The sequence below is a fragment of the Microcaecilia unicolor genome, chromosome 5 (genome assembly GCF_901765095.1).
Source record: "Microcaecilia unicolor chromosome 5, aMicUni1.1, whole genome shotgun sequence".
NCBI classification, from domain to species: Eukaryota; Metazoa; Chordata; class Amphibia; order Gymnophiona; family Siphonopidae; genus Microcaecilia; species Microcaecilia unicolor.
The window spans coordinates 95,525,140-95,551,422 of record NC_044035.1 but is presented as its reverse complement, the minus strand read 5'-3'; the positions used below and the strand labels follow the sequence as shown (position 1 = coordinate 95,551,422).

The window sequence follows — 26,283 nt, the reverse complement described above, 5'->3', positions numbered from 1 at the left end:
CACGTGTAAAATACGAGGACATGAGTTTTGGGCACTTCAGTTTGGGTGCCATGTGGGGGCACCGCCATATTGGTGCTGGAATTTGGGTGCCTAAATGGCTGGCATCTAAAAGTCCTCTTCTCCCCCTCCCCCTCCCCTGCACTAACCAGAATCTGAGCCAGGGGCCGTCTGTGCCAGCAGATGCCCAGTGCTACAAGCAGAGAGGACCTCGGAGCAGAAGTGAGATCATAGCTGCTCCAAGTGGTGCCCGTGAGGGAGGATGTGCCTGTTCCATCCTGTCTCACAGTCACCACTTAGGGGCAGCTATGATCTCCCTTCTGCTCCAAGGTCCACTATGAGTGTAGCCCTGGGCCTCTACCAGCCCTGGCTCAGATCCCAGTCAGTGTGGGGGAGGAAAAGAGAAAGAGAGGACTTTTAGACGCCTCCTGATTAGGTGCCCCAAATTCTGATGCCAATAGGTATATCTGTTTGCGTGTGCCTTTACAGATGTTGTATAATGTTATGATAAGATGATGTTTATACTGTTTGTTTGATATCCAGTGGGGGTTTTTATAGATATTGCTTGATGCAATGATAGGATGATGTTTGTAATTCATTTGAAATTTTATGTACCAGTATTTTAGGTATTGATTATGTATGTAATGTTGTGAGCCATCAAAAATAGTAGATGGTGTGGATTACAAATTTTGGGAATAAAGGCACCCAAAGGGCAGCGTCCAAAAGTTCTGCTTCAGAAAAATACACACTTTGTAAGATATGTGTGTATTTACAGACTAGCGCTTATGTGGATTTTTGATATGTAGGAATGTATGTGCACACATATTCGTGTGTATGCCATTGTTCTAATCATTTACATCAGTGGCATAGCTACGGGTGGGCTTGGGTGGGCACAGGCCCACCCAGCAGCAGCACCCCACATCAACATTTCTCCTCCTCCACGGCATCCCAGCATCTGACTGCCCGTCGCTGAACCCCGTCCCTCACTGGTATACCTTACAGGCATCCCAAGCACCTGCAGTGATTCAGTTGTTGCTGCCTGTGCCGGCCCTGTAGGCTTCCATCAGCTGGGTCCCTCCCTCGCTTTCATCATTTCCTATCTGGCAGGACCCGACTGATGGAAGCCTGCAGAGTTGGTGCAGGCAGCAATAATTGAATTACTGCAGGTGACGGGGATGCCTGTAAGGTACACCAGGGAGGGATGGGATTCAGCGACAGGCGGTCAGATGCCGGGACACTGCAGAGGAGGAGAGATGTTGATGTGGAGTAGGTGGAGGAGCTGTGGAGTGCCGTGCCATGCCCATGTAAGTTATCTCTGGGCCCATCTAAAATACTGGGTCTGGCTACACCACTGATTTGCATGTTTAATTGGTGCACAAATGTTGGAATGTAAATGTACTTTATACAGTTACCCCCTTGATACTTCTTGTCCAATCAGGCCTATGTTTGTGTTTGGTATCATGTAAATGTTGGCAATGCTCTCTTGCAGAAGGGATTTACGCCTCTACATGTGGCTGCAAAATATGGAAAAATCGAAGTAGCCAATTTGCTGCTTCAGAAACGTGCATCTCCAGATGCTGCTGGGAAGGTAGGAGGAACCAGAGAATCTTGACCACATCAGTTCACCAGAACATGGAGTACTTTATTGCGAACACACATATACCCACTGGATGCGCACACAACTGAATTGATTAATGAGCCCTTAACTAGCAATAATTGGGTGCTAACAACCAATTATTGCAGTTAATTGGCTTTGATTGTCAGTTGCATATGCATCTTGCGTGTGCTATTCTATAAAGATCCACACACATTTTCTATAGCACGTATCTGAAAAATGTTCGTGGCTAGGGTACATGTTGGAGGCATTCCCAAACGTTGTGTGTGGAATTATAGAATTGGGTCGATTCACGCTTAAGTTAGGCACTGGCATTTACATCTGCTTTTAGAGGCATAAGTCCCGCACCCAACAGTTAGGCACGGATCCACACCTAAGGGCCCTGTTTACTAAGGTGCATTAGTGTTTTTAGCATGCCTACACTTAGCACGTGCGCTAACCATGTAGGCGCCTACAGGGATATTGTAGGCATGTACATGGTTATCACACGTATATGGTTAACTCAAGTTAAAAACTTTAATGCGCCTATAACGCTGCTTAGTAAAGAGGGGCCCTAAATGTATTCTGTAATGAACTGTGCCTGAATTCTAACTCGCACAGTTCAAAAGGGCAAATGGGCGGTGAAATAGGGTTCCAAAATTTACACGCATAGTGATAGATCATGACCCAGTGCTTTCGTTGGTGTAAATGAAAGTGTGTAGTTTTTGACGCTGGGATATCAACTAAGTGTATTCTATATACCGCACCTAAATGTAGGTGCCGCTTATAGAATATGCTTCGGTGGAAATGTTTACCACATGGATTTTTAGGCGCCTTGTTTAGAATCTGGCCCTTAGCGCTGATTTTTTTTGGTCACAGAATTGCGAACGTAATTTACTGAGTTCTTTCCATACGGCCTAACCACCACCATTCAACATTCCTTTGAATATGTCTTTTTTAACTCCATTAGAATCGACAGATCAGTAGAGAAAAGAAAGTTATGCCTATTCTGAAATATGAACGGTCATGTGGGCACTCCTCCTATTAAGCATTTTCGCCACACAACTAAAACCTAATTCTTCCAGCTAGTAATTTGTTTAGCATATGTCTTAACAATGGTTATTTCTGCATGTATTCTAGAGTGGTTTAACCCCACTGCATGTAGCTGCACACTACGATAATCAGAAAGTGGCACTCCTCCTCTTGGACCAAGGAGCTTCACCTCACGCAGCCGCAAAGGTACAAATATTAAAGAACATAAGAAGAACTACCTGGAACAGACAAGGGAACGGTGCAATTTATGTATCTGTCTTTCACTCCCTCTTTTCCTCACTTTCATTATTATCGAGCACTTTAATCCCATTCATTAATTAAAGATGTCCTGTGTTATGTTAGTCTTAATATGAGTTACATGGAAATAATGGTTCACCTTGGCTCTAGAGAAGAATATATGTTCATTAGATCAAATTGACCTCTGCCAGAGCATGCTCAGTATTGCCTCCCTGGTATCTGCCTGGTGAGGAGACAACACAGGCAGTGGGGCTAACCATTTTGATTCCATCAGGCTACAGTTTGCTTGATGTGGGCTACTTATAAATGGATGTTACTGTTATGTTATTTTTTTTTCATCTCCATTGTGAGGTGTATTGGACACTTCAATGTTGCATCAGTTTTTTCGGAAATATGTAATATTTCAAAAATGTCAAATTATTGGGGTGGTGCCAGCGGTCCGTCAAACTGCACAGAGCTAGAAGTAATCAACTAATCAGATTTTGTAAAATCAACAAAGACAAACTATGAGGGTCCAATGCTCAAAAGTAAACACAGGCGCTAGAGACCATTAGTGCCAGACTGGAGCCCACATTTACTCGTGCCGAATGCTTAGAAGGCCGTACCCCCAGAAACAACGAGCTCGCTCACCATCAGGACAAGTAGCATGCTAATGTAGTCAAAAGCATGCAAATTAGGGTCATCCCTTATTCCCTCTGATGCTTAGATAACAGTGCAGGTATGAAGGTTGCCTGTTCTGCTGCAAACCCTATGCCAGCTCAAAGCTGATGTTAGGGTGTCCAGCAGTCCCCATTCCATTAAAAAAAAAAGCCTAGCCTGGCCCCAGTGGTCCAGTGGGCCCCTGGCACTGACCCCTGGCCTAATATATAGCCAGGGACCAGTGCATCCCAGGATGCATTGGGCAGTGCAGGGTGCTACAATTTGACCACGTGCCCTGGAGGAGGGTGTAGGACTCCTTCCCTCCTCCTTCAAGGTATGAGGCAGTTGGGGAGCCACCGCTAGGCTACCGGGGTACTCTTAGGGCTGGGGTTGGGTCTGGGATCCACCAGACCACTAGAGCCTTAGGTATTGGGGGTGGGGGGGTCTGGGGTCCACCGGACCACCAGGCATTTTCTGGGTATGCACTTAAGAACTGTGCTTAATGCACAACTCTTGAGCGCATATGACAGACACTGTGATCCCTCTGAACTCCCTAATGCTCAATGCTAGGACTATACTCAAGGGCTTGTTTTGAGGGGGTACTTAGGGGTACTGAGTACTGGCACCTTTTCCACTGTCTGCTAAAATTGACCCATGGTCCCCAAGTTTTAATGAAAGAGCTCAGGCTCTACACACTAATTCTGCCTTGTCATAGGTTCTGTGACTGGTTGCAGGGGGGCTGGCTATTGTGGGGTGGGTCCCTCAGTGATCACCCCACCCCTGAAAGGTGGCCTGGCATTTGAGTACCGGCACCTTTTTCGCTAGAAAAAACGCTCTGGCTAGGAGCACACCTATATTTGCATCTCATTAGTGTTGAGCATTAGGGAGTTGTTCTGCACTGTTCCAGTGCTATTTCTCTGGCGCTTTTCAGAACAGCGCTGGAGCTTTGAGCATCTGGACCTAAGTAAGGTCCCGACTACCTTATTCGAAAACGTAATAAGATGCAATGATTTCTCACTGTTAAATTTGCAGTCATGTAGATAGAGAAGTCAATGCAACAGATTGGTGTGGTAGGATACCAATGGCCCCTTTTACCAAGCTGTGGCAAAAGGGGGCCGGCACTGGCAACAGCGCATGTTTCACATGTGCCGAGGCCCCCTTTTACAGCAGCTGGTAAAAGGGAAGTCTCGCTTAATGACAGGAAATGGCCGGGTGGCAAGTAAAGCACTTGCTGCGCGGCCATTTTGGGGGGAGCCCTTACCGCTAACCATTGAGGTGGCGATAAGAGCTCCCGCGGTAACCGGGCAGTGTGCGGCATTGCCCGTTTACCGCTGGGTACACGCCGGCGCTACAAAAATAAATACATTTTTGTAGTGCCAGAAATGACAGTGCAGTAGGACTGGGAAGTACCACCGGGTTGCTGCGGTAGTCTGGCGGTACTTCCTGTATAGCGAGCGGTAAGCCCGCGTTGGGCTTAGCATCGCTTATTAAAAGGAACCCCAAGTTTCATGCCTATCGTTGTCAAACTTAACGGTGCAGTGTGCTTAGGCGAGTCCCCCTTCAAAAGCCTGGCCTACTTTTCTATATAGAATACTAGTGAAATAGGTGAAACTCACATCTATATTTTAAGTGTGATCACCTGCACCAGCCATAGATTGTTAAAGAACACACGTAAATTGTATGATTGTTTAAGTATACACACCATGCATGCTGTATTCAAACTCTGCCCCCGTGAAAGCCCAACTCCAGCATATGTGCAGACTTACAGAATAGTGTCTATCTGGGAAATTCTCTTTCACGTGCATATATGTTCACATGTATGTGTAAATGCCTGAAATACTGGCATTTACACACATTCTTACTGCCTCAACCTGGGTGACTCCTTATGGCATTACCCTCATAGAGGGTGATTCTGTAACCTAGTGCAGCCATTTCCAACCCGGTATTTGGAGCACACGTGGAGGGGCATAATTGAACGGGGCGCCCAAGTTTTCCTGAGGACGTCCTCGCAGGACGTCCCCGCGAAGGGGCGGGGAAACCCATATTATCGAAACAAGATGGGCAGCCATCTTTCATTTCGATAATTTGGTTGGGGACGCCCAAATCTCAACATTTAGGTCGACCTTAGAGATGGTCGTCCCCGATTTTCTGCGATAATGGAAACCGAGGACGCCCATCTCAAAAACTACCAAATCCAAGCCGTTTGGTCATGGGAGGACCCAGCATTCCTAGTGCACTGGTCCCCCTGACATGCCAGGACACCAACTGGGCACCCTAGGGAGCACTGCAGTGGACTTCAGAAAAAGCTCCCAGGTTCATAGCTTCCTTACCTTGTGTGCTGACCCCCCCAAAACCCACTCCCCACAACTGTACACCACTACCATAACCCTTAGGGATGAAGGGGGTACCTAGATGTGGGTACAGTGGGTTTGTGGTGGGTTTTGGAGGGCTCACATTTACCACCACAAGTATAACAGGTAGGGGGTGATGGGCCTGGGTCTGCCTGCCTGAAGTGCACTGCAGTACCCACTAAAACTGCTCCACGGACCTGCATACTGCTGTCATGGATCTGGGTATGATATTTGAGGCTGGCATAGAGGCTGGAAAAAATTGTTTTAAAAATTGTTTTAGGGTGGGAGGTGATTAGTGACCACTGGGGGAGTAAGGGGAGGTCATCCCCGATTCTCTCCGGTGGTCATCTGGTTATTTAGGGCACATTTTTGTGGCTTGGTTGTTAAAAAAAAGGACCAAATAAAGTCGGCCAAGTGTTCATCAGGGACGCCCTTCTTTTTTCCATTGTCGGCCGAGGACGGCTCTGTGTTAAGCCCGCCCCAGTCCCGCCTTCGTTATGCTTCCGACACGCCCCCGGGAACTTTGGTCATCCCCGCGAGGGAAAGCAGTTGAGGACGCCCAAAATCTGCTTTCAATTATGCCGATTTGGGCGACCCTGGGAGAAGGACGCCCCTCTTCCGATTTGTGTTGAAAGATGGACGCCCTTCTCTTTTGAAAATAAGCCTGCTAGTGTCATTGTGTTTTCAGGCTATCCACAATGAATCTACATGAGGTACATTTGCATGCAATTGAGACAGTGCATGCAAATCTATCTCATTCATATTCATTGTGGATATCCTGAAAATCTGATGGGACTAGGTGTACCCCATGGACTAGGTTGGGAATGGCTGGCCTAGGCACTCAGTGGAGGAGTAAACTAATGATTAGTGCAGTGATCTGAGAACCAGGGGAACCAAATTCGATTCTCACTGCAGCTCCTTGTGACTCTGGGCAACACTCCATTGCCACAGGTACAAAATAAGTACCTGTATATAATATGTAAACCTCTTTGGTTGTAACCACAGAAGGGTGGTATATCAAATCCCATCACCTTTCCCTTTTCCTTTCAGTGCATTGTGCATGTAAATGTTTAGAATGTCTTCATATATACTATTCTAAGAATATTCGCTTACCTTACATCGTGCACATTTGGAAGAGGTAGTGTACACAGGAGCAGAGCATGGGTAGGACATAAGGGGGTTCCCACTAATGCATGTAACATCCAAAATGCTGTAACATGGGCAACTGCTGCATTTAAGGTATTCACACTTACACCAGCTCTATGGCTGGTATGAATGTGGGCACGAAAATGTTAGATGTGTTGAAACTAGGTTACACTAGTAATCCATTTTGGAACCAAGCCCCTAGGTTCTTTTATAGAATAAGCTTGTACTATGAAGCCTGAAAGTGCCCAGTTCCCCCATAGTGCACACTCATCCCAAAAAAGTGCACACTGTTAATGACAGATAAAATGTGATGAAATTTTGGAGATTTTATTTTTTACTATTATTTCCTATAGAGATCCCTCATATGCATAGAGAGCTGGACACCTAAGTAAGTAAAGTTATCCACCGCCCAGCGCAGGGGGAAGTAACCCTTCCAACTCCTGTGCATGGTGACAGGGCTTCTGACTTCTCAAGATTTAGTTTAAAGCCGGAGAAGTCACCAAATTCTCGGAAACTAGCCATTAACGTGGGGAAATGAACATTCAGGAGATGTTAAATAATCCAGGATGTCATCTGTGAAAGCAGCAATCGTGAACATGTGAGCCCGCACTGAAACTCCCCGAATATCCGGATTGCCCAGAACCTCTCTAATAAAAGGATTCAACACAAGCACAAATAGTAGCAGGGATAATGAGCAAACCCTGCCTAGTACACTGCAAGATAGAGAACAGTTCAGAATATTCTCCATTGGCCCAAACTACTGCCCTAGGAGAAGCATACAGAGCCTGACCCGCCCTAATAAAAAAAAACTCCCCAACCCCATATTTAGCCAAAACCGTTTTCTGTTAATGGCATGAAACTACACAGGAAATGTCACTTCCAATGACTGCACCTGTGAAAGCTGGTGTAAATCCCTGCATGTAGATTTACACGCACTGGCTCATATTTTGTAACAACATGCATAGATTTTGGAACGCCCATTTCCACACTCCTAAGCACTCCCCTTTTTTGCCTTCACGCATTAGAATTTAGACCCAGTACATTACAGAATACGCTTAACAATGTACGCACGTAAATTCCAATTTTTGCCAATTAGCGCGCGTTATTGCTTGTTAAGAGCTGTTAACCACCCTGATTGGCTTGTTAAAACAATTAATCTACGCGCATAGTTATAGAATATGCAGAATCACGCATAGCTCTAGGCGCACTATATAGAATCCAGGGGTTTATGTGCATTTTCCATGTTAGCTGTTGATGCAGCATTTATTGCATGCTAGCAGTTCATGTGGTACCAAAGCGTTAATTCCCGTACCTCAATAAATAGGTCCTTGAATAATTTAGAAACACAAAACAATATAAAGCATGTGTTTCTCACTTTTAGCTGCTTCCTTTCCTTCCCCTTTGATGAGCGAGGCCAGTGGCCGTCCTTGACTATGCACATTCATTTGGGCTCTTCCAGCCAGATGAGGGTGTAGGAGGCAAGGAGAAGCTGTAGTATATTTGGAGTCTGTTCTTTAATCAGTTCCAGCTTACTGTCTCACATAATTCATACAGTCAAAAAAGAGGCCGTGCCCAACAAACGAATAACTGGTAGTAATGGTAGGACAGTCAACACAAACGGCAGCAGTATGGTACCAGTCAGTTTTATTAAAACACAAACGTCACAGCCATTTTTCGGCTAACGGCTACATCAGGTGCACTTGTTAAGTATAAGATTCTTAGATCAACTCATAAATGTGTTTGTTGAAAACGTTCACATATATTTTTTAAACTTTATTGTTTTTAACAGGCATACATAGAATAAAGGGACCCTTTTTACTAAGCTGCGGTAAAGGGGGCCCTGCGCTAGCGGCAGTGGCTGTTTGTGCCTTGCGCCAGGGCCCTTTTACCGCAGCAGGTGAAAATAGCCAAAAATGAAAAGACCATGCGATAAGTTCGCATTGCCGTGCCGCCGTTTCAGTGAGGAGCACGTAGCGCCACCCATTGAGGTGGTGGTAAGGGTTCCGACAGTAACCCCCTGCGGAAAAGGTTTTTTTTTTTCAATATTTCCGCTAGTGCCAGAAATGGTGCGTGCTGGGGGCAGAACCACCTCCAGCCCCCGCTTTGGGCTAGCGGTCATTCCGGGTTGCCGTGCAGCAAACCTTTAGCAAAAAGGCCCCAAAGTCAAAGATAACTATGGGGTTACAGCTCTCTACTGGGTAGAGAACATTCACATATATGTTCAGTTCTCTCTGTTCCACATTTCTGTTATCAAATCAGATCCCAGAGTAGACCGGTGTTACTGCTGTTCAAATTAACACCAGGTTACTCTGCGATCCATTTGTGCTGACTGTCCTGCTATTGCTACCTGCCAGTTTCTTATCAAGGTGACCTTCTAGTTCTGCACTTCTATTGATACTTTTTTTTTTTTTTTGCTTTTTTTTGTTTTTGTTTTCTGATTTTATGGATTTTTTTTTCGATTTAGCTTATGTGGGTTACATTCAGATACAGTAGGTATCTTCCTGTCCATGGAGGGCTCGCAGTCTCTAAGGGCCACACTATTGATTCCCATGCTGCAATGCTGACGAGACCCATTTGAAAGTGAATGCGTTTGTTAGCATTACCGCAGCGGGGACCGCTAGCGCAGCTGTATAAAAGAGGCCCTAAGTGACTTGCCCAAACTCACAAGGAGTGTCAGTGGGATTTGAACCCTGTATTACCTAAAATGTCCTGTGGCCTTAATTTATTGTAGAGTAGTTGCTTTAGGAAGTGAGAGCACTTTACATGACTTTGAATACCCAAATAGCCTGAAGAACAGTGAATGTAGACAGTGATTCTGCATTACACAGTACCAAACAAAACTGACAATTTATATGATGCTGACAAAATGTGTTTTAAAACTGCAGCTTTTACATGTAACACCCAGGGGCGTAGCTACCACCCAGGCCCACCCAATTTCAGCCCAGGCCCGCCCAGCGCCAGCCCCAGCACCCATTGCCGGCCACTGCTGCTTTTCCTGTTGAGCAGCAGGGCCGGCGCTACAAAAAGAAGAAGCGCTAACGGCGCTAAGCACAAGAAATGTTAAAAAAAAAAAAAGCGCGGCACCGGCAGGCACTGTCTCGGCAGCCTTGAGGCATTGGCTGCTGAGGCATTGGCTGCTGGCTCGCAGGCTCCTCCCGTCTGCGGGAGGAGCCTGCGAGCCAGCAGCCAATGCCTCAAGGCTGCCGAGACAGTGCCTGCCGGTGCCGCGCTTTTTTTTTTTTTAACATTTCTCGTCCTTAGCGCCGTTAGCGCTTCTTCTTTTTGTAGCGCCGGCCCTGCTGCTCAACAGGAAAAGCAGCAGTGGCCGGCAATGGGAGCTGGCGCTGGCATGCAGGGCAGGCCTCGTCGAAGAAAAGAGGGAAAACATGGAAGGATGGGGAGAAAGAGGGAAAACATGGAAGGATGGGGAGAAAAGAGGGAAAACAGATAGAAGGATTGCAGAGAATGAGGGAAAACATGGAAGGATGGGGAGAAAGAGGGAAAACATGGAAGGATGGGGAGAAAAGAGGGAAAACAAATGGAAGGATGGCAGAGAATGAGGGAAAACATGGAAGGATGGGGAGAAAGAGGTAAACATGGAAGGATGGGGAGAATGAGGGAAAACATGGAAGGATGGGGAGAAAGAGGGAAAACTTGGAAGGATGGGGAGAAAAGAGGGAAAACAGATGGAAGGATGGCAGAGAATGAGGGAAAACATGGAAGGATGGGGAGAAAGAGGGAAAACATGGAAGGATGGGGAGAAAAGATAGAAAATAGATGGAAGGATGGGGAGAGAAAGAGGGAAAACGGATGGATGGGGAGAGAGACTCTGGATGGAAGGATGGGGAGAGAAAGGGGAGAGACTGGAAGGATGCAGAGAAAGGTGAGAGACTGGAAGGATGTGGAGAGAGAAGGGACACTGAACAGAAAAGGGTAGAGTGATACAGAGACACTGGTTAGAAAGAGGGAGAGAGACATTAGATGGAAGGATCAGGAGAGAGGATAGATGGATGGAAGGATGGGGAGAGAAAGAGGGAAGACGCTGGATGGAAGGGTAGGGAGAAAGAGGTGACACTGGACGGAAGGATGCAGAAAGAAAGAGGGGAGACTACTGGAAGGATGGGAAGAGAGAGGGGAGACTGGAAGGATGGGGAGAGAAAGAAGAGAGCTGCTGGATGGAAAAGGAGAGTAGTGAAAGACTGGAGAATAAGAGGAAGGGGCATGGGGAGAACAAGGGTGAGAAAAACATGAAAAGCCATAAGTAGATGAAGGAAATTAAAGAATGGATAGTAAGAATGAATTAAATCAGGACAGAGAGAGAGAGGCAGAAAAATATTGAAGAACGCAAAGAAAAAGGAGAGAAAAATGAGAAATGGCCAGGAAACCGTGGCAGAAGAGTTAAGCGAAAACGAAGGAAAGCAGAATCTAGAGACTGGGAGCGACACAATGAGAAAAAGTAAATGGCCATACAAGAAAGGTAAAGAAAATAATTTTATTTTTAATTTAGGATAAAGTAATATGGTACCTGTGTTAATGAAGTTTCAGAGACCAATACTTCCTTCCTTAGGTCAGGTGAGGATACCGTAACAGCATTATACTGACCTGAGGCAGGAGATTTTGGCCTCTGAAAGCTCATTGAAAAGGGTGTTAGGCTATTAAATAAATTTTCTGAAATCTGATGCACTGAAAAGCAGCACTTTACCCTGTGTGACAAATGCATCTGATTAGCGTGACTAAATTTTGTTGGGGGAGGGGGGTAGAGAGAAAATTTTGTGCCCACCCACTTTGGGTTCAGGCCCATCCAAAATTGGCAGTCTGGCTACGCCACTGGTAACACCACCTGTATACTTCGGAGAGAAAAGTGTACACATTGACCTTTAAGCAGAAGTAGCAAATGCAACTGAAGCAAGATTCAGCCTGTTGTGAATTTTTATATTTAGATTGTTGATTTAAAGGTCAGCAATTTATTTTTATATGCACGTACCAGAAGAATTTCCCATTCTTTGTGTGGGTGTGTGTGTGAGACCAGGAAACTGTGTACATGTCCATGTGATTGAGAGAGGGAGGCAGGCTGAGTATACAGTATGTGTGTGTTTATGTGAGAGTGTGAAGGAGGCTGCACACCTGCATGTGTATGTGTCTGTGTGAGATAGGGAAGGAAGCTGCACACACATGTGTATGCGTGTGTGTGAGAGAGGGAGGGAAGCTGCACACATGCATGTGTATGCATGTGTCTGTGTGAGAGAGGGAGGGAAGCTGCACACGCATGTGTATACCTGTGTGAGAGAGGGAGGGAGGGAGGCCGCACTCACACATGTGTATGTATGTATCTGTGTGAAAGAGGGAGGGATACTCATTGTACATGAATGTATGTGTCTGTGAGTAAGAAAGGGAAAAAATCTGGGTGTGTGGGTCGGTGTAGGTATGCTGTGTGAGTGAGTGAGAAAGGGAAGGAAGCCGTACATGTGTCTGTATGCATATGGGTGTATCCACATCAGTTAGAGAGGAAGGGAGGCTATATGTTTGTGTCTCTGTGTATGCTGAGTGAGAGAGAGGGAGGAAGGCCAAATGTGTATGTGCTGTCTGCAGGTGGGTGTATCTCTGAGAGAGAGATCTGTACATATGTACGTGGGTGTGCTGAATAAGGGAAAATGAGGAAGGCCATATATGTGCATGCTTGTATGCATGTGTGTCTGTATATGTGAATGAGAGAGGGAGGGAGGCTGTATATGTGTAGCATAGTAAGTGACGGCAGATAAAGACATGAATGGTCCATCCAGTCTGCCCAACAATTACATTCATTATCATTTCAAGATTAAATCAACAATGAACATGATGTTATATACTTGATCATGGTCTTTCTTTGGTGTTTCTGGGACATAGACCATAGAAGTCCGCCCGGCTCTGTCCTTATGTTCCAACTACTGGACTAGCCATTAAAGCCCACTCCAGCCTATCCAAATCTAGTCTTGTCATTTGTGGGACAAAGACTGTAAATGTCTGGCTGGCACTGTCCTCACGTTCCAAATTAGTGGAGTTTCTGCTGAAGCTCTCTCCAGTCCGTCCTAAACTGGATTGCTATATGCATGTGTATGCATGTTAGCTGGTGTGTGTGAATGAGGGAGGGAGGGAAGCTGCATAGAGGTAATTCCATAAAATGGAGGCCAACATGTAGGCCCCAACATTTAGAATATTGCTACCAGGGGCGTAGCCAGACCGGCGGGAGGGGGGTCCAGAGCCCGAGGTGAGGGGGCATATTTAGCCCCCCCCACCCGGCGCCGCCACCACCACCACCAACAACAACTTTGACCCCCCCCCGCGCCGCCGCCGCCCCTCTCAACCCCCCCTCCTGCCGCCAACCCGCCATCGCCATCTCCTACCTTTGCTGACGGAGGACCCGAACCCCCTTCCAGCCGAGGTCCTCTTCTTCCGGCGCAATGCTTCGTTCTGTTTCTGAGTCTGACATCCTGCACGTCAGACTCAGAAACAGAACGAAGCTTTGCGCCGGAAGAAGAGGACCTCGGCTGGCGGGGGTTGGGGTCCCCCGCCAGCAAAGGTAGGCAACGGCGGGTTGGCGGCGGGAGGGAGGGTCGAGAGGGTCGTCAGCAGGGGGGTCCAGGGCCAAATCTACGGGGGCCCAGGCCCCTGTGGCCCCACGTAGCTACGCCACTGATTGCTACATATGCATTTATGTGCACTGAGCCATGTGTCAGTGTTAATAATCTGGCTGCACATTTTTCTGTGACTTCTCACATATCTTTGAGATCACATAGTTTACAGGTGGGCATTCACATGGGCAAAGTATGAGCAGAATTCACACATGGGTAACATGTAAAATACTATAAGGTATGTATGGATCTTTTGGATATAGGCTAGATTACGCTATATGTCTGGTTATGCTAGTATTCTGTACAGGAAAGTCAGAACCTAGTTTCCTTTATAAAATTGCCCTCCACTTGTGTGTGTATATATGTGTGTGTCTGTGAGTGAGAGGGGGAGGGAGAGAGGCTGTACATGTGTGTATCTGTGTGAGGGAGGCAGGGAGACTGTACATATGTGTGTGTCTGTGTGAGGGAGAGAGGCTGTGTACATATGTGTGTCTGAGTGTGAGAGGAAGGGAGGCTGTACGTGTGTGTGTATGCATGTGTGTCTGAATGAGAAAGGGAGAGAAGCTGTGTACATGTGTGTCAGTGAGGAAGGCAGGGAGGCTCTACGTATGTATGTGTGCGAGTTTGTTTTAAGTGATTACATTCCACATTTCATAAGCAGCAATATGCTGAGTGTAAGTTACTGACTTCCAGGCAATAGAATTCAGTCTCGTTACTGGTACTGAGATGTTCTCATTTAAGTGTAAGTGCTGGAATATTACCTTACTTCCAAATATAAATAGCTTCTGAACACAGTTCTTTGGCACATGTGTCTTCAAGATTAAATGAAGGAACCATAAGTTTCTTTACTGTAAAACTTGTCATAGATTGCTACTTAAAAGCTTTTTTTACACCTTTCTTAAGTGCATTTATCATTAAGTTTGCACATTTCCTATATGAGCATGTTTGTATTTGTATATGTGGGTGTGTGTGACAAGGTATTTGTATATTTTTATGTAACCCCCAGGTCACACGCTCCAGCCGGCTCGGTTCAGCTCAGTCCGGCCTGGGATTACAGGGAAAACTTATTTTTTATTTCTTAGTACTTTATTCTTTCATCCACTCAGCTCACCACTCTTGTGGTCACAGTCTCCACCAAACCGAGCTAAGGAGTGGGTCAGTGGTCCAGAATAGAGATCCATGGATTTTGGGAGAATAATTGGAACGTTAGGGTGCTGTGTCTCTCAGTCCCGTTGCAACTGGCAGATAAACACTTTAGAACTCTTGATATTTACAGTTCCAGTCAAGAGTATGGGTAATGTTCTTAGCCACTCTCCTTCACTCGTGATATAATTTTCGGCTGTACTTATTTACACCGACTCCTGTCCTTTACCCATCCTGTTGTGTCAGAAATAAATCCAAGGCTGCTTCTGTTACTTCTGATATCAATCCAAACTCTTTCAGGCACAGAACCTTTAGGCTGTCCTCCTGCCAGCAGTGCACCTCGCAGGGCTACACTCCTGCCTTGGACAAGCTTCCCCAGATCCTTCTCCCGCTTCCAGGCTGGATTCCCCTATCCACCTAAAGCGCTATCTCCTTCTCAGTTGCCACTTATAGGGGCAGCAGCTACTCCTTCACTCAGCCTGCACTTGTTCCTTTTACTCCAGGATCTCCAAATACTCCCAAGGGTCCTCCTGGCAAGGGTACAGGCAAACAAAGACCTCATATACCTCACTCCAGACTCTTATTACTTTCCAAACTCCACCCCTGCTGTCACTCTCTACAGGGATTCACTTTATTTCTGCAACTTCTCTGCCAGCCCCTCCCCGGGCAGGCCTCCAATTCTTTCAGTCCACTGGCAGGGAACTCCCTCCCCCACCCCCAGGGCCTCTGGAAGAATCTAACACAAATTTTAGTAATACCCATATCATGGAGTATTACATTTATGTGGATGAAGGTGTGTGTTTTTGTGTGTGAAAGGGTGTGCATGCTTGTGTATGTGGGTGTAGTGGGTCTTTTCGAGGGGGTGTGTACATATATTTGCATATGTTGGTGTAGTGTGTGTGTGAAGGGGGTGCGTATATATTTGTGTAAGTGGCTGTAGGAGGTATATGTGTGAAGGAGTGTGTGCATATGTTTATGTGGGTGAAGGGGTGTGTGCAGATGTTGGGGTGTGTGTGTGTGTGTTTGTGAATGTAGTGTGTATGAAGGGGTGTGTATATATATGTTTTTGCATGTGGGTGTAAGAGATGTGTGAAGGGCTGTGTGCATATGTATGTGGGTGTAGTCGGTGTATGTGAAGAGGTATGTGCATGTGTTTCTGCATGTGGTTGTAGAGAGTGTGTGCATGAAGGAGAGTGTGCATACATTTGTGTATGTGAGTGTAGGATCTGTGTGTGAATGGTGTGTGCATATTTTTGTGTATGTGAGTCTAGAGGGTTCTTGTGAGGGAGTGTGTGCATATGTTTATATAGGTGGGTGTAAGGGATTTGTGTGAAGGGGTCTATGTATGTGTGTGTAGGATTTGTGGGTGAGAATGTGCATATTTTTATGTAAATGTTTGTATCTGCCTGAACCACAGTTGGAAATAAAAAGTTCAAAAAATGATGTGCAGAATTTGTCCATTGTTAAGTTTAGGTCCCTTACTCACCCCAGTGGTGTCGCTGAAGCAGTGGCATAGCTACAGGGGGCCTGGGCCCCCCAAATTGGCTCTGGGGCCCCCAGTTTGTCTGGTGGTAGTCCCTAATCCCATGCTCAGTTTCATTAAAATGAATGTGCACAGCGACTGAAAAGAGAACAGGGCGCCAGGCAATGTGAGACCAGCGCAGGACAAACGCTTTAGCTGGCGGGGGTTGGGAACCCCTACCAGCCAAGGTACCTTCACAGTGGCAGTGGTGAGGGGAACGGCAATGGGGGGTGGAAGTGGCGGCAGGAGGGCGGTGGTGGGGTGGTAGTAGCGGCCGCGGGGTGGCCAGCAGGAGGGCAGGCCAAAATGTGCCCCCCCACCTTGGGCTCTGGCCCCCCCTCCTATCTAGGTCTGGCTACGCCCCTGCTCTGAAGCAGGTGTTAATATCCATATGAACTCCACACCAGAGGTGTAGCTAGCTGGGGCACGAGGGGAGCTGCTGCTCCCCCAAACAGATTTTGAATGAAGCAGTGCCTGTGCAGCTCACACCATGCCTATTTCACAGAAGATCTGGTCCCCCTGATGTCAAAACCTGACTAAGCTTCTCCTCTACGCTGTTCCCTCATATGTATATAAAGTACATGTATACATTGGAACTCCACTCCCGCTCCACCTAAATAACGCTCCTAGGAATGCCTATGTGAGGATAAGCATGCGTGTCCTGGTTAGAACAGGTACACAATTTTATAAGCGCCATGTTCATGTGTAAAGTACATTTTATGTTTTATAAAATAACCCCCTTCATGCCTGATTCCATTACTGAACACCTATATGATTGCTTGAGAAAGGCATCAATTGTCAGCCTGTTTTATATAGGGAACATGGGCACCTATGTACCTTTATTAAAACAGGCTGCAGAAAACCAGCTCCTGTAGTGCGCAGAAACAAAGACACATGTTTATATACCTGTGCCAGATTTTGTGTAAATGCGTTTGTGTGATCTAGGGGGGGTAATTTTACAAAGGATATTTTGTGCATAAACACTTTTGAATGCATGTAAAAGGTTCCTATAAAATAATTCTCCATGCTGAAAAGCACACACATTGAGACAGCACCTGCTTTTATGCAAGCAGAGGGTAGGTTTGTTCAGGGGAGGAGCTTGGAAAGAGGCTCCTGCCCATTTAAATCACCTGTCCAGGGCTAACTGGACATTTTCAGTGCAACTTAACTGGATAGTGCCGCAGAAAATGCCCAGTTATCCCCCAAACTGTAACTGGCTATTTCGGGGGCATTCCAGAGGCAGAGCTGGTACTTAGCCAGTTAAGTACTGATTTTCAGCACTTAACTAAGATAAATGCATAAATTGGACTACGTACAAGGCAGCCCTATTTTATGTGGTTTATTATATTATAGCCAGTTAAGTGCCATATATCGCACTTAACTGGGTATATTTCCGCTGGCTTCGTATACCTAGAAATTTATGGGTTCTTTTACAAAGCAGCAGTAAGCCCAATGAGGACTTGCCGCACGCTAAATTGGAACTACCATTGGCCCAACACGGCCACTGGCGGTAGTTCCGGCTGAAATATACGCCATTTCTGGCGCACTGTAAAAACACATTTCTGTACCATGGCACTAACCCGGCAGTAATCAGGCATCGCCGTGGTCTGCCCGCTTTCCACCGGGTTACCACAGGAGCCCTTACCGCCACCTCAGTGGATAGCGGTAAGTGCTCCCTGTCGCATGGCCACACGATAAGGGTTATCTTATCACATGGCCAGTTTGGGGGGTGGGGGGGCTTTATACCCACTGTAGTAAAAAAGGGCCCTGGCGCATGGTAAAAATGGCAGGGCCCTTTTTCCCGCAGCTTAGTAAAAAGACATTGAGGTATAATGGCATTAGCAAAACCCTGATCGCTGACAGCTGAATATCACGTCCTAAGTGCCCAACTCTGCTGATCACTGAAGTGTCTCTTTAAAAAATAGAATCCTACTTGTTGTGCATGAGACAGAAAAACTGAAATCCTGGACATGGGTTGAGTTTTTTGTTGTGCCTGCTAAGAAAGATGATCCGTCTTCAAAACTGAGAAATATGGTGATACTGTAAATGATTCCTGTCTTTACTTTCTGTAAGAGCCAGGAATCGGTGCTTACATGTGACATCAATCAATACACCTTTTGCACTATCATATCATCAAAGGCATCAGATTCCCATTAGAACTGTGAGGCAGAGCCAGGGAGTGATAACTGAAGCATGCAAAAACAGATAATCAAAATGTAGAAAACAGCAGGAAAAAAATAGGTAGCCATTCAAAATTTTATCAAAAACACAAAAGCGTGGCACACTTTAGCAATGTTATCACACATTATCTACCACAGGGCCCAGTTAATATTAGTGGCACCATTAGAAAATGACCTCCCAACATCAAGGAACACTTGAAATATGGTTTCCCTGCAATGTAGTCTACTGTTTTGACATAACCATTTCTTGTGTCTGCAGAATGGCTATACACCACTGCATATTGCTGCCAAGAAAAATCAGATGGATATAGCCACCACGTTACTCGAATACGGTGCTGATGCAAACGCAGTTACTAGGCAAGGCATCGCTCCCGTGCATCTCGCAGCCCAGGAGGGACATGTGGACATGGTGTCATTGCTCCTTACCAGAAATGCCAATGTCAATCTCAGCAACAAGGTACAAGACCAGCAAGACGCCCCTTCTTTCTCTGTCACGTTTACCAAGTCTCTCCTTTACACCCTGGATTAGTTTTCCACCTTTTTTTCTTGGGGTTTGGGTGTAATGCTGTTTATTTTGTAAGTATTGGTACTATTGATTGTGTAAGAATTGAGCTAGGAGTTTCAGTGAACATGGCAATTAAAATTCCTGCAATTCTATTTCTGTTTTATTCTTGAGGTAATATAAGTCTTTCATCTTTGAGAGGCTCCACCCTCAGTATTTATAGAAGCAGTATGATATGATTGCAATGCGTCATGGTATTTCTGAGTGTGAGTTACTCTGGTTTATCAAGATTTTGAGAGTTTAAGAAATGCTTATCCCTGGATTCTGTCTGATTCCCTACATTAAGCTGTTAGTTAACCCTATGTAATTATTACAGATGTGCATCTAGATCTGTGGTTTTAGTTTAGAAAATTTTGTGCACACAAAGAATGAGTGCTGAATTGGCCTAATGCGCATATAGAGCTGAATTCCATAAAAGGCACTCAAAAATGTGCACCAAAGCTGCAGCTTGGTAAAAGGGGCCCTAAGTATCCTCAAGAGAAAACTAATATTTTCTTCAAACCATCTCAACTGACATTATTTTTTAGTAAAAGGTAAACTTTCCTTGGTGTTTTTTGTATGATTACTGTCAAAATGCAGTAAAGTGTTTCTGTCTGTGGGTTTTACAAAGACTGAAGTCTCAAATTTGTTATTCTGTTGAGAGATCAATACGTCCAAAAAATTAATTTGAGTAGTCAAGTACTGCATAGTAAAATGAATATTTTTGTCCCTGGTGTTTAACCAGTTGTGGAATGACAAAAGATCTGCCAGATTGCCATCCCATAACATGAGGAGTGGCCTAGTGGTTAGGGTGGTGGACTTTGGTCCTGGGGAACTAAGGAACTGAGTTTGATTCCTACTTCAGGCACAGGCAGCACCTTGTGACTCTGGGCAAGTTACTTAACCCTCCATTGCCCCAGGTACAAATAAGTACCAGTATACAATATGTAAGCCGCGTTGAGCCTGCCATGAGTGGGAAAGCACAGGGTACAAATGTAACAAAAAAAAAAAAATCATCGATGTATCTGTGCCACTTGATTATATATTCCCATTTATGGTTATTTAGCCAAGATTTTTCAAAGTTAAGCATATATAAACCCGCTGTTGCAGGGGCGCATGTTGCACCCATTGCTACTTTTTTATTCAAGTGGCACAGATACATCGATGATGTTTTCATGTTCTGGGATGGCAATCTGGCAGATCTTTTGTCATTCCGCAACTGGTTAAACACCAAGGACAAAAATATTCATTTTACTATGCAGTACTTGACTACTCAAATTAATTTTTTGGATGTATTGATCTCTCAACAGAATAACAAATTTGAGACTTCAGTCTTTGTAAAACCCACAGACAGAAACACTTTACTGCATTTTGACAGTAATCATACAAAAAACACCAAGGAAAGTTTACCTTTTTCTCAATTATTTTTGAGTAACAAGATTGTTGAGGTGGGAAATGTAGTCAAATCTAGTGACAAAGCATGAAGGTCTACCCTCAATATAGGGAATTTATACATTCCTCTGTCTTTTTTTTTTTTCTTTTTTGTTGTAATTGTTTTTCTTAAACTGAGCCTCTCTTTTGTGGACTAGGGATATAGATTGAGGAATATTCCGTTGTTTGATTTTTTTTTTCCCCTTTTTGTTTGTGATAATCCTCTTGATTTTTTTCTTAAAGGAAAGGATTTCTGTTGTGTTTCTTTAAAGTGTAATACAATTTAAAAGAAAAAACTGAATATTCACTGTTTGTACCTGGATACCAGCTGCAACTGAATATCCTGACACCAGCACTAACCAGTAGTACTATCCAGTTAGCAGCAATATTCAGACTGTTATTTGATAGCTAACCAGATGAAGTCGGAACAGCCTTTTTGCTGTCCTAACTTTACCTAATTAACAGTCTGAAGATCGCTGCTAATCAAATATCCTCTAGTTCAGTCCAGGCTCCGCCCATGAACCGCCCCAGCACTATCCAGATAATGCTGATGAGGTCATAGCATTCAATGGCATTATCTAGTTAGTGTACCTCTGAATATCCCGTTCCCTGGTACCTGCTAACTAGATAAGTGGATAAGCGTCTCTGAATATCTACCCCACCCTCCCCACCCACCCACCCTGTTTTTTCCTTCTATATGAGCAAGTACAGTGTTTCTTTATTACACAAGAAATGTTTTGGCATTCACTGGAACCAATGGGGTATTTATCAATAATGCATGGTGATGAAGGGATTAAACTGAGGCAGTTTAGAGAGAAAAGTATTATAATCATACCTTTGAAAATACATATTTCAAGATATGTATAGAAACAACCTACAAACCGAAAGGGAATTTTATTCATGTTTGAGATTTGAGTGACTCATAATTACTGGAATGTGAACATTTCATTGGTTTGTTTATCAATCAGTAAGTTGGAATTCTGTTAGTGGAGTGCGACAGGGCTCCTCACTATCTCCCATATGATTTAATTTATATATGAGTACATTAGGCCCTCTTTTAATGTACTAGGTTGTCAGCTGTTTATGTATGCAGATGGTTCCTGTTCAGAAAAGTTTGATCAACACAACCAGTTTAATAAATGACTGTGGGTCCTTTTACTGAGGTGTGCCGAAAAATGGCCTGCGTTGGTGTAGGCATGTGTTTTGGGCGCACGCAGATCCATTTTTCAGCATGCCTGTTAAAAAAAGGCCTTTTTTTATTTTAGCCAAAAATGGATGTGCGGCAAAATAAAAATTGGCATGTGTCCATTTTGGGTCTGAGACCTTACCGCCACCCATTGACTTCGCAGTATGGTCTCATGCGTTAACCAGACGGTAATCGTCTACACGCGTACAATGATGATTACTGCCCATTTTCTGCCGTGCGCCGGAAAGTAAATTTTATTTTCCGGTGCACGTAGCGGACGGTGTAAAAATCGAAATTAGTGTCTGGGCCACATGGGCCACATTGGCACGCTTTGTACGCGCGTAGGTGCCAATGTGGCTTAGTAAATGGGCCCCTGTATAAATATTATTGAACAATGGACCATTAAGAATTATTTGAAGCTGAATAAGATTCTGTGGTTCAGTATCACTCCAGACGCAGCACCTGCAGAGTTGTCTGTTCCTTCAGGAATGAGAATTGCAGCTGATAGAAGATCAAGGGTTTTAGGGGTCATTTTAGATTCTGCTCTCACAATGGAGCCACAAGAGAGAAAAAATGACGCATTTACACTTTATTAGATCACATTGTTGAGAATCATTTTAGACCTTGTTCAATTACTGATTTTACCTCACATTGATTATTGTAACGCTTTGTACTTGGGAGTCTCTGTAAAGTTGATGCATCAACTTCAGCTGATGCAGAATACTGCTGCTAATTGATTTTTAGAGCGAAGGAATATTGTTGATGAGGTTGTGTTGGTTGCCAATTCAGGCATGGGTTTTCTTCAAAGTGTCTTGTATAATTTTTAACACACTTTGAGGTTTCAGTTCAGAGTATTTCTTATACTCATTCCGCCTTTGACTGCCTGCCACCAGCATTCAGCCTGGATATTCAATGCCAAGCCGTTTCCGGCGACTGGTATTGAATATCTGGTTTCATTTTTAAGCACAGCAACTTAACCGGTAAATCCAATATTCAGCAGTAACCGGTTAAGTGCTTAGCAGTTAAAGATAGGCCTGCTATTTATGCAGCCTATTTTAACCACTAAACATAGCTGGTTTGGCGTTGAATATCTGCGCCTAACCTGCTATGTCTCGCGATATATATATCTCCCACTGATTATCCGCAGTTAGGCGCTAAAACAGTATTTAACTGGTCAGGAGCCACTCCTGGATGGTTAAATACTTTTGAATATTGGCCAGAGAGTCTTTACTTACATCTAAACAGACATTGAGGGGCCCTTTTACAAAGAAGCATAGGCGCCTACGCGCGTACAACATGTGTCAAATTAGAACTACCATCCAGCTACCCCATGCCCCAGGCGGTAATTCTAATTTCTACGTGCATCCAATACACAGGGCAGAAAATAATTTCTATTTTCTACCGTGTGGCGCTAACCGGACGGTAATCGGCATTGTATGTACGCTGTTGATTACCACCCGGTTAATGTGTGAGACCTTACCGCAAGTCACTGTGTGGCAATAAGGTCTCAGGCCCAAAATGGATGTGCACTGATTTTTATTTTGCTGCATGTCCATTTTCAGGGGAAAAAAAGGCCTTTTTTGCAGGTGCACTGAAAAATGGACCTGCACGCGTCCAATACACGCATCTATACCAGCACAGGTCATTTTTCATCATACCTCTAGTAAAAGGACCCCTGAGTTGGCATTGTCGTCTTCTATTTAGATTCTAAGCTCTTTTGAGCAGGGACTGTCTTTTCTTCATGTTCAATTGTAAAGCGCTGCGTACGACTGGTAACGCTATAGAAATGATTTATAGTAGTAGTAGTTAAATTTCTGTCTAGCAGAGGTATTCAATATAAATGAATATAAATGAGTTGTTGACTCTTCCTTCCAGTTCCAAGCAACTAAGCTTTGGCATGCATTCTGTTTATATCTGAGATAAATTTCTTCTTATTTGAGCTTTCTTTGGGCAGTGAAAACTTTCTGTTTTGCAAAATATTATGCTAATGTTCATTACGTTTTATTTTAGTCTCTGATATTGTTTTAATCTTGTAGCTCCTGGTGTATGCACCAGTCTTTCTCTTTGTGTGTCGCTTAGAACCTAAATATTGGGGATCAGGTGAACAATATAAAGAATAGAATAGAATAAATCTGGTATGTTCTGTGTTGCCAGGAGACATGATCCTGGCTTGGGTTTTAAATCAGTTGAATATTTCCTCAATTCAGCTCTCAGAGTTGTATAATATTGAGTAAAGCACCCTTTTTATTCTTGAACCATGACTGAGACCCTGGGTAACAGGAGAGGAGGGATGTGATGGTGAAAAAAAAAAAAAAAACTTTGCATGTGTTTTGGTTAGATAGCGATTTAACATAGGTTCCCCTTGCAGAATAGACAGGTTTTCTGTGGCCATATTCCTCACTTGTTTTTATGTTGCCTGATTCATAGAGCGGTCTGGCTCCTCTCCATCTGGCTGCACAGGAGGACAAAGTGAATGTAGCAGAAGTTCTTGTAAATCAAGGTGCTGCTGTTGATACCCAAACAAAGGTAAGGTAGAACCCAAGCCCTTTACTTCTGCTGTGCCTGCCTTCATTATCTGTCATGCAGATATATAAAGAATTTTCCAAAGCAAGATTACGAGACTATCCCTGTTTCTTAAAACTCTAACTTCCCTTTTACTCTATTGTTCTATGTGTCTCTTTTTTTTTTTTTTTTAATTAAGGGACCTCAATTATCTTCATGCCTTGCTGTTGGTGTGGAAGGTTGTCCCACCACAACTTTCCACACCCTTGCCTTATCGGTAGAGTTTGGGCCAAAAAGTTGCCATGTAGGATCACAGCTATTAATGTCACCTAGAGTCTCAGGATGTTCCTATGTCTAGGATTTACCAGATCATGATCATATATCGTGATACTAAGGTTGCTGAGATTAGGTTTCTGCAGTGCTCAGGGGTGTTGTTATGATCCAGTGTGCACAACCTGGATTTATGGTGAAGCTTCTAGCAGACTCCAAAAAAAAAACAACAAAGCATACACTACTCGAAACTCATTAGTCCATACTCCAAAAACTAGCTTAAAAGTGAACTCAAAATAATTACTGTAGTAAAGGTTAAAAAAAAATAGTAGGACAGCTAAGTAAGAGCAATAGACTAAATAGAAAATTATCTGTGTACAACAGTTGTGTTTGTCGTCTTATCATGGTGTAATATCACAAAAAACAAATTATAAAATGACTGCTTTAAAGTCATGTTTTTGTATTTTGTTGTGAGGAGTCTCCCTAGTTCCGGGTGGAAACCTGTTATTTCCAAGGGCTTAATATGTGCAGCTGGGGGAGAATGTGGGTGGATCAGGGGAAAGAGCAACAGAAGAGGAGCTGGATTAGGGAGTAGACTGACTGCTCTGCTTTAGGCTCTCCCGCTTTCCCTCCCCTCCCCTCCCCTCCCTCTGCCTCCCTGCAGGCTGCCTAGAAGGAGTGGACTGGAGCAGAACACCCCTGCAGCTCCGGAGTTTGAAAATAAGTGGAGGGGTAGCCAGTGGTTAGTGCAATAGACTGAGACCCTGAGGAAATAGGTTTGGTCCCACTGCAGCTCCTTGTGACCTTAGACAAGTCACTCAACTCTCCATTGCCCCAGGTGCAAAAACTTTAGATTGTGAGTCCACTAGGGGCACAGAAAGTACCCAGCAAGATCCCAAAAATGTGCAAAACATTTTATACTGCTTATCCCAGAAATAGTGGATTTTCCCCAAGTCCATTTAATAACGGTCTATGGACTTTTCCTTTAGGAAGCCGTCCAAACCTCTTTTAAACTCCACTAAGCTAACCGCCTTTACCACATTCTCTGGCAACGAATTCCAGAGTTTAATTACACGTTGAGTGAAGAAAAAGTTTCTCCGATTCGTTTTAAATTTACTAGCTTCATCGCATGCCCCCTAGTCCTAGTATTTTTGGAAAGCATGAACAGACGCTTCACATCTACCCATTCAACTCCACTCATTATTTTATAGACCTCCCCTCAGCCACCTTTTCTCCAAGCTGAAGAGCCCTAGCCGCTTTAGCCTTTCCTCATGGGGAAGTCGTCCCATCCCCTTTATCATTTTCGTCACCCTTCTCTGCACCTTTTCTAATTCCCCTGTATCTTTTTTGAGATACAAAGTAGTAAATTTAAAACGAATCGGAGAAACTTTTTCTTCACTCAACGTGTATTTAAACTCGTGAATTCGTTGCCGGAGAATGTGGTAAAGGCGGTTAGCTTAGCGGAGTTTAAAAGAGGTTTGGACGGCTTCCTAAAGGAAAAGTCCATAGACCGTTATTAAATGGACTTGGGGAAAATCCACTATTTCTGGGATAAGCAGTATAAAATGTTTTGTACATTTTTGGGATCTTGCTGGGTATTTGTGACCTGGATTGGCCACTGTTGGAAACAGGATGCTGGGCTCGATGGACCTTTGGTCTTTCCCAGTATGGCAATACTTATGTACTTATGTACGGTTCACATAACCGGCTGCCCTTTGCTTTGGGTATAGCCCTGTCCCTTTACAGCACAGTCCTGTCCATATCCTGGACAGGGACACCCTGTTCACTGTGCTTACAAGAAATGTCAGTAACATTTGACCAGCTGCTTTGCAGTCCTCTGGTACCCTCTGTTCTAGGAATTCTGGCTTTCCCCAGGTCAGGCC

General features: G+C 44.5%; 1 protein-coding gene across 1 annotated transcript in view; it reads left to right on the top strand.

Moving 5' to 3' along the window:
- ANK3 (ankyrin 3) overlaps window positions 1-26,283 on the top strand; it is an 889,892-nt gene that overhangs the window by 648,080 nt on the left and 215,529 nt on the right. Inside the window, 4 exon segments of the mRNA XM_030203110.1 lie at window positions 1,487-1,585; window positions 2,732-2,830; window positions 18,730-18,927; window positions 24,056-24,154. Coding sequence (XP_030058970.1) covers window positions 1,487-1,585; window positions 2,732-2,830; window positions 18,730-18,927; window positions 24,056-24,154 — 495 coding nt within the window.